At 35.5% G+C, this 11,466-nt stretch overlaps 2 protein-coding genes and 1 long non-coding RNA gene across 4 annotated transcripts; 2 read left to right on the forward strand and 1 right to left on the reverse strand.

Annotated features, from left to right (window-relative positions):
* LOC107609032 lies at positions 928 to 2,449 on the forward strand. The gene is made up of 2 exons (XR_001613050.2): positions 928 to 1,227; positions 1,985 to 2,449. It is a non-coding gene; the product is annotated as an uncharacterized LOC107609032 (long non-coding RNA).
* LOC107609031 (glucose-6-phosphate/phosphate translocator 1, chloroplastic) lies at positions 1,393 to 5,101 on the reverse strand. The gene is made up of 5 exons (XM_016310850.2): positions 4,240 to 5,101; positions 3,656 to 3,881; positions 3,111 to 3,333; positions 2,235 to 2,448; positions 1,393 to 1,778 (listed from the first exon to the last, which is right to left on the reverse strand). Exons 1-5 carry the CDS (start codon positions 4,768 to 4,770, stop codon positions 1,767 to 1,769), a joined length of 1,206 nt encoding a protein of 401 aa, XP_016166336.1. The 5' UTR covers positions 4,771 to 5,101; the 3' UTR covers positions 1,393 to 1,766.
* LOC107608686 (small nuclear ribonucleoprotein-associated proteins B and B') lies at positions 6,738 to 10,494 on the forward strand. Of its 2 annotated transcripts, none has more exons than XM_016310393.2 (2): positions 6,738 to 7,728; positions 10,105 to 10,478. In XM_016310393.2, exon 1 carries the CDS (start codon positions 6,863 to 6,865, stop codon positions 7,712 to 7,714), a length of 852 nt encoding a protein of 283 aa, XP_016165879.1. In that variant the 5' UTR covers positions 6,738 to 6,862; the 3' UTR covers positions 7,715 to 7,728; positions 10,105 to 10,478. The 2 variants fall into 2 exon arrangements, with proteins under 2 accessions (XP_016165879.1, XP_020962665.1); XM_021107006.1 differs by having other exon boundaries at positions 6,863 to 7,728; positions 10,083 to 10,494.

Raw genomic sequence — 11,466 nt, forward strand, 5'->3', positions numbered from 1 at the left:
CATATATATATATATATATATATATATAATCGGGTTCACGGATTGGTTTGGATTCCGCACCCCCAAAACCGATATCCGAATCAATCATTAACAAAGGCTATTGGTTTGGTTCGGGTTGGACTCGATTACCCGTTGGTTCCAGAACCAATTTAATTGGTTCGGTTCGGATTCAGACGGATAATTGGTACCCATTACCCGTGCTCACCCCTAAATTTGGATCGCAAACTTTGTTATTGATATCATTAATCATTTCAAAGAAATATAAATTTGTCGTCACAACTTTGATAATTAAGTACCTTATCTTCTACCTTACCCATCATCTTGTCTTGTAATACTAATGTCACAAAAGCGGCAAAAAATTGGATTGTATCTTCTTGTCTTCATTCTTCCTTTGTTCGTACATATGAAATAATAATCTATTACTTGAAATATACTAATTATTTTGTAGATTTTATATCATTATTGTATGGATGCAAATTTATCCTATATATAGTAACTACTAACTTGATATGAACTAAGCCAAATCTCTATAGTACTCGTCATTCGTCAATTGGTTGTTAATACCGGATTACTCTCCTCTAACACAAAAGAGGTTGATAATATAAAGTAAAAAGATTAGTGTTTAGTCACCGTTAAATTAAGATAATGAGATTAGTTTTTGTACTCAGCCGATGTAAGTTACAAAATCTCTATAGTCCTCGTCAATTGGTTGTTCATAGTTCATACCCATAATTTACAAAAATAATACAACAAATTAAATAAACCTTGATAAATATTAGGTTAAATATGTTTCATAAGTTTCTATGCCTTGATAATTGCAAAGAATTACTAATTTGTTTCACAGGTGTAAGTTTAGAGAATAATAGATATAAATTGAATTGACCATTCAAAAAAAAAAAGTATAAAAACCAATTAAAGATTTTAGTATTTTGCTCTATTTTATCACAATATACAATTTCAACACTTATCTGATTTTCTCTAATTACTTATTCTTATGTTGCACTAATTGGATTTGTCATAATCATTTTGGAGCATTGATCCAGTACATCTTAAAACCTTATCCACAAAAATTTATCTTGGGGCTTCAATGGCCTCAAAAACATCATCCAGACATCCACAAACTACTACAAACTTCAGCATATGAAACTCTGAAACAATATTAGCTCAAGCTCAATGATTTTATTTTAGGACCTTCAATCTTCCATTGCTGCTTCCAGCATTGAACTGGTTTGTCTCTCTTCTTTCCTTCCCCAACTTATGTGAAAGGCATGCTTCTTATACTTACTTTGAATTTTATTGGAATTATTTTTGTTTAATATGCACCTTCATATATAGTTCATATATAATAGCACCTTGATGCCATTGTAGTGAATTAATGTTATGCAAATCATATCAATAGCATCATACTAGGATTATTAAAAATTCCATATTATAAAGCAGTGTGTTTGAGAAATTATTCTCAAACTACATGAAATATAAACTTGGATTCCTCCAACTTATGATGATGATGCAGAAACTGAAAAAAGCACCCTTCTTCCCCCCAAAATAAAAGTGAAAAAAACAAAAAGACTAACCAACTTTAAATTGACATTGTTCCTCAGCATATCATTATTAATATCTATATACACAAATAGAGAAATAGCCGGATCATCCAGTCTTACCAAAATCAAGCCATTCAAAACCAACATTCTCATAATTGGCTGAGTTTGATAGAGGTGAAAAAAAAGAGTCCTTGGAGTATTCTTAACTTCTTTGCAGTTTGCACCCTACTGCTTTGCCTGCGAAATGCGAGTACAAACGAAAATCAGAGCATGTATAAAATACCAATAGTGGAGTCGGCTATATAGATCAAACAACAGTTAGTGTCGTATCATAAATCATATCTGCATTTAAACCATTTATATTTAAACCTCTTTTAATATTTTCCATCTATACAATATGCTACTATATTGACAAGCAATTTTCTATTTTTCATTTTTCCAAGGTGGTTGCAACTTGCAACTCCATTTGAAGATGTCGAAACAGATGAGGGACCATCAGAAGCCTCAAATTTAAAAGGGGAACCAATTCATATTCTCCACTCATGTTCTTGAGAAGAGATGGTAATAGGCAAGTAATAAACAATGGTGGGTTCAAACCAATCGCAAGTAGGTGATAATTCGAACTACAGAAACTAATCAGGTCACCTTGGATGGCAATATTACTGACTAAAGAAGTTTGTTTGTCGGGTTTACCTGTGAATACAAGAAGGTTCCAAGGATAGCGATGGCAGCTCCGAGTGCATTGACGGGTTGAACTGGTGTATGGAAGATAATGATTGAAGAAACTATAACAGATATACGCTTCATGGTGTTTCCAATGCTAAATGTCAAAGGAGAGATCTCATCCAAAGACATGTAGGACACCTGATTGTACAGATGATAAAATACGCTCTGAGCCGCCAACCACCTGTAAAACACAGTTATCAGCCGTACATTTAGTTTTCAGAACCAAAAGAGTAGATACCTCCAAATCAAAAGTTCAAACATATTAAACAGATCTTGTCAACTTTATAATTAGCTGCAGAATAGGTTTATTACTTAATTCTAATTGCATAGCAGCATAAGTGAGGTACTTCATCACATGTCTTTTGCATCTAAACAAAAATTAGTTATACTCTCACACATAGAGACTCCTCTCATGTATATGTATCTCAAAAAACAAATAGCTAACTGTTTGAGAAATATCAAATAATTTGGAATGGAAAAGTTTAGGAGGCTAGCAACTTTTTCAAATTTTGGCCAGCATGTAACCAACAAAGAAAAGTGAACCATTGGATGAAATCTCACACCAATCTCACACCATTAAAATCATCATTGATGGTTATTTGATGGTTATAAATCACAAAAGTTGCTGGCCCCATAACACTCCTCATTTGGAATTTCCCTAAAAGGACAGAAAAAGAAATGGAGAAGGCAATAGTTTGTTTATATCTAATCAAAGATCATGAAAACTTCAAGATATCATCTTATGTTCAGTTGAAAATATAGAGACAGAGATTAAGAAGATTGAAGCTGGCATAGCAAACATAATAGGGATAACATCAGATTGAGCAGTCATCTTTTATTTACCATATAAACTGAGGTCCGATCTGCGAGAGGGCGGTTTGCCATCCAGCTGCCCACATCTGTGGCCCCTCCACAGCAATTGCAAATGGTGTGAGAATTACCAATGACAACATAGATAAACAAGCGTAGTAATTCATTCCGCTGACAGAATTTCCCTTCATTCCCTTCTTTGAAAAGATATTACGGAAAACAAATGCCAAATTTGATATCATAGCCCCCATAAAACCTGTAATAAAAAGGTCAAGAAATCCAAGTTAGAAGGGCGAAAAATTACTACTAGTTGGTAACTTATGAGAAATACATTCATGACAACATCCTCTAGAGGCATATGCACTCAAATATATAATAGCACATGTAAATTGTGTTAATAGGAATACAAGAATGTTGACTCAATAACTTAAAAGCATACTTTCATTTCTCTGAGTTAAAGTAAAATTCATGTTAGTTTCTCATCCTATCTCCAAACTCTTGCTATGACAAAATAACAAAATGCAAAAGAACATGATGGAATTAGCAAAAGTTCTTCAGAAGAAACGTTGCATATTTACCAATCATGTTGAAATTGAGCTCAGTCACAGCGGCAAGCGCACATCCACCGATGATCGGAATCAAAGACAAATAAACCGGCACCGGAAAGGTTTCACCCAAGATAAATCTGGAAACCAGTACACTGAAAGCAGGTTCCCCACTCTTGATGATATGAGTGAATGATACTGCAACCTTTGACATACTAACTGTTGCTGCTACATGTCCTATTGTATGTGCAACAGCAACCTGAAGCCAAAAAATAATAAAGAAAAAATTAAACACTAAGGTCCTTGTTCATCTATGAATATATATATACATAAAAATTACAGGGAAAAGCTGAAACTATTTATGAAAAATAAAATTCTCAGACAAAAACTCCATCCTATTGATCTACATAGTTTATAATGAATTAGAATCAGCAACCTTGTCTGAAGTCAAACCACATAGAAATCCAGAGATGGGACCAAAATTGTTAAATAGAAAACAGAACAAAACAAAACTCCATGCATGAACAAACAAAAACATTGCTTTCACTTCTTGCCATCAAAATTTAATTGTATTCTCAGGAAACAAACAAAGAAACAAAAGTCCAGCCATCACTTACAGGGAACAAGGTCTTCCAAAACTCAAGATCAGTCTTAGGAGCCTCAGCAATCCTTGTGGCCCATGAAATCAACATCATGAGAGAACCACATGCAAGTGAGAGTGTTGAAGTGAGCCAAGGGTAAGGGTAAGCATTCAACACCTTCTTGTTATATATATTGAACACCACATTCAAAGCCCACCATGTTGCAAAGTATATCCCAATCTTCACCTTCTTAGCTGCCTCTGATGGAACCTTAGGAGAAGAAGCTCCTGCTCCTTCAACCTCTGATCTATCAGCCTCATATGCACCACAAGTCACAAACTCACTCTTCTCACGCCTCACTGAAAGGTTCCCAACACCACCAATAACAGCAGAAAGGTGCAGTGGCTTTTGCACCGAAACAAGAGATCTCTGTGATCTCTTCTCTCTTGTGATCATGGAAGGCAAAACAAGACTCCGTGACTGAACCTGGGTTGGACCCTTTCCACGGAAAACAAGCCCGGAGCCTCTGATCCCTGTTATTCCGGGTTGTTTCACCGTGCAGATCATTGTGTGATCGATGATAGGGTGGGGAAAAAAACGATAAAAATCTAAACTTTCCGATGAAAAGCTTAATGGGTTGTTGTTGTTGTAAATAATGATTGAATGCAAAACAGTAAAAAAGCAACAAGGGATCTGTTTTTATGTGCGTGTCAGTGTCAGAACCGTGAACTGAACTCTCTCACACACACGGACCCTGTCCCTTAAACACTGTTGTCACTTGTGATTTGTGAATGTGATGATGATGGTATTTAAGAATCTCTTAAACTCTATTATGATCTAGGTTTTGACCTTGATGCAGTTCTGAACGGTGTATGCAAAAATCAGAGTGAGTGTACTGCAATAATGCACACACATAAATTAGATCATTATTACGTATAATATATATTATTAATTTATTATTGAATGATTGATGATTAATTTAGGAAAATATCAGGCATCTAATTATTATAGGGAAAATTTGTAAGTTTATTTAAAGAAATGGTACATTGGAATCTGAATGAACAAAAGTAAACAATAATAGGGGCTTGGTCAAATAGGGTTGGAGATAGCTTACATTTTCTACTTGGTACTATCATTATAATAATTGTCAAGCTTGGATGCATGCACGAACCAAATTATATTACTAATTTACTATATTTTGATGTGGTTTGTGAGGTTTGGTGGTGGAGGCGTTTTTAGGGGATTTGGTGGCTATGTTGCAATTAGGGGTGTGCATGGGTCGGGTGAAATCAGGTTTGATGTGACCTATCCGACCTGAAATATATACCGGATCTATTTATTAGACCCGAACTTGACTCTAGACCCGATGAAACCTATACACTTTCGGGCCACGATTATACCGGGTAAAAATCGGGTGAAAATCGAGCCGTTAACATTACATTATCTTGATACCTTCTTATAAACTAACATATGAAAATATCCAAATTTTCAAGATTTTAACCATTATTTGACATGGTAAAATTCACTTAGAAAAATATAACAAGAACCAACTCTTCTCTAAAATTAAAGCATAACCATAATCAATACTAATATTGTCTAATAACACCAAATATTTAAATGAATACAAATAACACAATATTATGCATTAGTCTAAAATCTTATGCATTTCAAACATAAAACATTAACTTATAGTCTTATAATAACTAATAACACAAAATATTAAGGTTTACAATACTCAAATTTCACATAAGAATAGCCATCATCTATCACTAATAACACAAAATATTAATTGTGTATGATGACCAAGCTACCGGGCCGACTTCGGGTGAGCCGAGCCATGGCCCGGACCTGACCCGAAAAAATGACTGGATCTATTTTTAATACCCTTACCCAGTCCTAGACCCGATGAAATCACACCAAAATAACTCCTAAAGTGTTTGGGGTCGGACCGGGTCTTCAAACCGGACCGAGCCATGCACACCCCTAGTTGCAATCTACAAGAAAGGTTTGGACTGAACAAATATATTTGTTTATACAAAATAAAAATAAAATTGGATTGATTTAGTTCAAATTTGAGGAAAAAAACAAATTTGAATTGAATTAATTTAAGTTTCGAAACATTTTAAATTTTAAATATAACACTAAATGTCTAAATTTGAATCAATATTAGGCTCGTTTGGTTTAATTTTTTAGGTTTAATTACATGTTCCCACCAAATTTTGTATAGATTTTATGATAAAAAATATTCTGTTTATTTATATTTATATATATTATCTTTATAAGTCTACTTTTTTTTTCTTTTGGGTGAATTAATATAAGTCTACTTTCATATATTCTCTTTCGTTCAATTTTGGAATCATAAAGTAGGTGGTGGACTTTCCTCTATTTTTATTTTATAGATATTTTGTTTGGTCTTAATTTTTTGTAGAATAAAATAATTGGGCCATGAGTACTGTGAATTTGGGCCCATTATGCAATAGGCCCAATATAATTTTTGAAATTCTCAATTATTCTTAAACCCTAGTATAGTACTATTACTAGTTTACTACACTGAGAAGCTGCTTTTACCTTCTCTCTCTCTCATGCTTCTTCGACTTTCAATGCTCTGAAACCCTAACAACTTCAGATTCAGAGCAAAACCTTACTGAAAACCGCAACAATGTCGATGTCAAAGAGCTCCAAGATGCTTCAATACATTAACTACCGAATGAGGGTCACTATCCAAGACGGCCGCCAGCTCGTCGGAAAATTTATGGCCTTCGACCGCCACATGAACCTTGTCCTCGGAGACTGCGAAGAGTTCCGGAAGCTTCCACCGGCCAAGGGAAAAAAAACCGCGCCAGGAGAAGACCGCGAGGACCGCCGCACACTTGGCCTGGTTCTCTTACGCGGCGAGGAGGTTATCTCCATGACCGTCGAGGGTCCTCCGCCGCCTGAAGAGTCACGCGCTAAGGCCGTCAACGCCGCCGCAATGGGCGGTCCTGGCATAGGCCGTGCCGCAGGCCGAGGTATCCCCGCAGCTCCAGTTGTCCAGGCCCAGCCCGGGCTGGCTGGGCCCGTCCGTGGTGTTGGTGGACCAGCTCCCGGCATGATGCAGCCGCAGATCTCGCGCCCGCCGCAGCTTTCGGCGCCACCAGTTTCTTATCCCGGCGGTGCACCGGTTATGCGGCCGCCTGGCCAGATGCCGGGGTATCCTGGTCAGGGTCCACCGCCAATGGCACGAGGCCCGCCACCTCCGATGCCGCCTGGGCAATTTGCACCACCCAGGCCCGGTGGTGGGCCTCCACAGCCTTTCCCTGTTCCGCCACAGTTTGGGCAGCGGCCTATGGGTCCTCCACCACCTGGTCAGATGGTGAGAGGGCCTCCTGCTCCGCCAAGGCCAGGGATGCCCGCCCCGCCTCCGCCTCGTCCTGGGATGCCTCCTCCACCTGGCAGCGGCGTTCCGGTGTTCGGACCTCCTCGCCCAGGCATGCCTCCTCCACCGAACCCACAAAACCAGCAACAGCAGTAGTGGTAATGAACTAGGTAATTTCTTATTTTTTTTCTTCTTCTATTTTGATTTGTTTATGATAACTAATATAGCTTGTGTTTTATGGTTATCTAGCATAATTTGCGTAGGATTATATTGTTCTTTTTGTTTTTGTCTAAGATTGTGATGTCTTGATGGACGAAGAGTGGTCATGGAAGTTCATGAAATTAAGATACGATGGGAATTTGCAGTTTTGAAATAAAAATGAAATTGTTCATCGTGTATTTTGGTAGTATGATTTGTAGATATGTTAGAATGCTATCACTAGAAGCAATTAGCTGCAGACAAAGAAGACAGTATTTGGCATATCATAGTCATACTCATAAACAGTTTATGAGTTTACTTTTGGATATAGGGTATAATCCTAATAAATCATTTTGTTAGTTTACGATTGAGTAACAGAAGGAAATCAGTTAGTTGGTATGAAGTTTATTAGTATAATGGTAGCAGCAACTTACATGAGTTTTGTGATAAACCTTTTGTCTCACTTGTACCTTTGTATATGTGGGTTTATTTATAGGGAATTTCTATGGATTTTCTTCCTTTGTGTTTGTGATTTGACTGTGAATCCTGCTAATTGAATTAGGTAGCCTTCATTGTCAAACAATTTTGGTTTATTTAAATAATAATGTAGCTAATGTGAACTATCTATGGATGACTTTACTATGAATAAACTATCTATAGATGCTTTTGTTCTCCCCCAAAATGAAATACACTGTCTCTCACTTTTCATAGTTGAGCTGAACCCGTGACCATGTATCTTAGATTTCAGTTTTCATTTTTTCTCTTATTCACTTATCCATAGCCATTGAAGTTGTTATTAATTCCAAGGTCAAACTCGATACCTCCTGCCGAAGATTCTCCTTTATCCTCAAGTCTTGATTCATTCTGTGGTTTTCATGCAGGATTGTAGTCAGCACAACTGTTTAGCTTTATTTTGGGCATTTCAATGCTAGTCAATTGTATTTTGCTAATAAATAACGGAATAAAATTTACTTGGTTAATATTTTTGTCTCTCTGTGGATGACAAATAACAGGGATTTGGATTCTCTAAAGTTTAAATTTCACTTTAGAGGGTAAAGTGTGATCTCTCACCATTTATTTCGTAAGTGGGGCCAAGAAAAAATATGAGAGAGAAAGTGAGAAACCATTCAATAATGAGAGATCACACTTTACTCTCTAAAGTGAAAATTCAGAGGATCCAAATTCAATAACAGAATCAAAAGAGAAGGAGAGAGAGCCGGGGTAACTTGGTATACTTCTGTCACATATGTTCCCGTTTTCTGTCGAACATATTTCATTGCCTTGCATAAAACAGATTTTCAGAACAAGCATGTTTTGTAGGATGTGATGAAATTTGTCACATCTATTTGGTATAAAGCTAATGTTCTTTTTAGAGGACTTTCCCACTTAAACATGTTGAGATTTGTAAGCTACACTTCATAGAAAGCACTTTAAATCCCCCCTCCCTCCCTCTCTCTCTCTCTCTCTCTCCTTTTTTTTCCCATGATCTTGCATAGAGGATCTCTTACCATCCATTTCCTTTTATTATCTTCTCTCGTTCTTAATCATATTCTTTTTTATAGAAAATTGCATTTCATTAATCAAATAATAGAAATTATTGAAGCTGAATCAACTGATTGACCCCTTAGACTACATATTTGGAATATAAATTAAAGTGTGATTTTAGGTAACCAACTTTTTTTGGCCAACATCAGCCAACTTTTTTAAAATTATTTTGTTTATCTTAAAAATCTAGACGCTAACTCGTAAATCTTTAACCTTAAATCCTAAATTATAAACCTAAACACTAATGTTGGCTAACTAAAAGGTGGTTCTCTATAGTTTCGATAAATTAAAACATGATACAGATTGTATGTATTGTATGTTGTGTTTATCTCATTTTGGTTGGGTACTTTTACATGAGCTGAATAATTTGGTATTAATATTATTATACGAGTAGTACATTCTATTCATTCTATATAAAAGTATTAACCACTAGTTAGAAGTGGGGCTGTCACCTGGTGTTCTCTGTGACCAATCTGTTCTTTAATTGTACGGTCATATCCATTGAATTATGTGCCTCTGCTTTTTTCTATCTGCATTTTCAGCAACCTTTATTTTTTGCTGACATATTAACATTACTTTCAGCCAGTTCACTGGTTATTGTAAAATCTTTGTGGGCTAAATTTTTTATGAAGAAATCCATTTTTTTGTATGGTCACTAGTTACAACTAATTTATTAAATCTTTAACTTGGATTTGTATTAGCATCTTGTAGTTCATTTTTGTCTTATCTGCTCTGACCTATGGTTAACTAGCATCCGTCATTTTTTGTCTCTACTAAACAGAGATGTTTAAATTACTGTGCAGCTAAATTCGAGTTGTTATTGTTGGTGCTCTGAAGAATTGAAGATTTGGACCTTGGACATGTGCATGTTGCAAACCATCTTGTAGTTAAGCGGTGATTGTTGCTTGTACAACCTAGATCATTCTCTTGTTAGGGAATTTTTTAAAATGTGTTGATGAGAAGTTCTATGTTAGAAAATCATGTTTTCGGGGAGGTTATGCTATTGCAGCCTGAGCATTAGACTTATAAATCAATTGTGTAGATTGTCAAGAAAGGAACAAAAATATGATGCCGGATTGCAAAGACAGTGTACTGATTTGTGAGTGTAGGACCGATCTGTGACCCCAATATATTTCTGATTACATAATATACTTATGACTTGGGTAATGTTGAGCAATCTTTTTAGCTATCTACAATTATTTTTGGCTATTGTTATTATAAATTATACTGCATATTTAAGGTAGTTTTCCATGGTACATGAATCAATAAATCTCTTTGTTTCTGGGTATAAAACTCGTTACATTTATCTTTCCAAATCATAAGTAGAGAATTGGAGCATGGAAGGTTAGTCAAAATCTCAGGATGTATATTTGTTAACGTTCGTTAGTGCAGAATTAATTGTATTCTTCATTATCTATTTCTTGTTTTTAATCATTACTTTACATCATAGCTGTCTTGCCGTCAATTAATATTTGCATAAGTTGGATTTTTATAATGATCTTTTTGGTATAATTTGCACCCTTGTACAAAACTCTTAATTTACCAGTATTTTCCATCCTCTCAAAAAATAAGTAAAAAATGTAATCAATAGTTGACTATTAAAAATAATACAACTTATAGCTGGAAAACATTGATATGAATTTGAGATGATTAGTGTAGTCACATAATCGCATCACTTAAAGATGAATCTTCTTGTCCTCCCCGTTATCCGATAGCATAAAAGAATTCAAATCATAATTGTCGAACCTTTCTTAATCATACTTTTGAGTTTAAGAGGTTTGTAAAATTGGTTGTTTCATGCCAAATTGCCAATGCGTTTGAACTTAAGATGCAATTTGGTAAAAGCAAGGATCAGAAATCACTGTCTCCAACATCTTGCAAACACATTTGCAAACACGAATTGACTTGATAGGGAAGTTTGATTAGAATGTTACCACGGTACCACCTTTTATGTTGTCAATTAGTATTAAGAAAATTAGAATTTAGAATTTTATGTATATTATTAGGTAGAAATTCAGATAGAGTCAATTTTTCGTGAAGTTGATAATTGAGAGCCGTTAGATGAAAATTTAATCAAATCATTTAACCGTCTTCAGCTATCAACTTCACGTAAAGTTAACTGCATTTGAATTTTCACCATATTATTATCTAAAATATTTTATACA

Source organism: Arachis ipaensis, chromosome B07, assembly GCF_000816755.2.
Source record: "Arachis ipaensis cultivar K30076 chromosome B07, Araip1.1, whole genome shotgun sequence".
NCBI classification, from domain to species: domain Eukaryota; kingdom Viridiplantae; phylum Streptophyta; class Magnoliopsida; order Fabales; family Fabaceae; genus Arachis; species Arachis ipaensis.

Bases quoted from the DNA above. Each gene is read 5' to 3' on its own strand.
- LOC107609031 (XM_016310850.2), bottom strand. From the start codon at position 4,770: ATGATCTGCACGGTGAAACAACCCGGAATAACAGGGATCAGAGGCTCC. The intron at 3,882-4,239 runs GTAAGTGATGGC...TTTTGGCTTCAG, and splicing joins TTTGGAAGACCTTGTTCCCT to GTTGCTGTTGCACATACAAT. The intron at 2,449-3,110 runs GTAAATAAAAGA...TGTGTTTTACAG, and splicing joins ATCGGACCTCAGTTTATATG to GTGGTTGGCGGCTCAGAGCG.
- LOC107608686 (XM_016310393.2), top strand. From the start codon at position 6,863: ATGTCGATGTCAAAGAGCTCCAAGATGCTTCAATACATTAACTACCGA.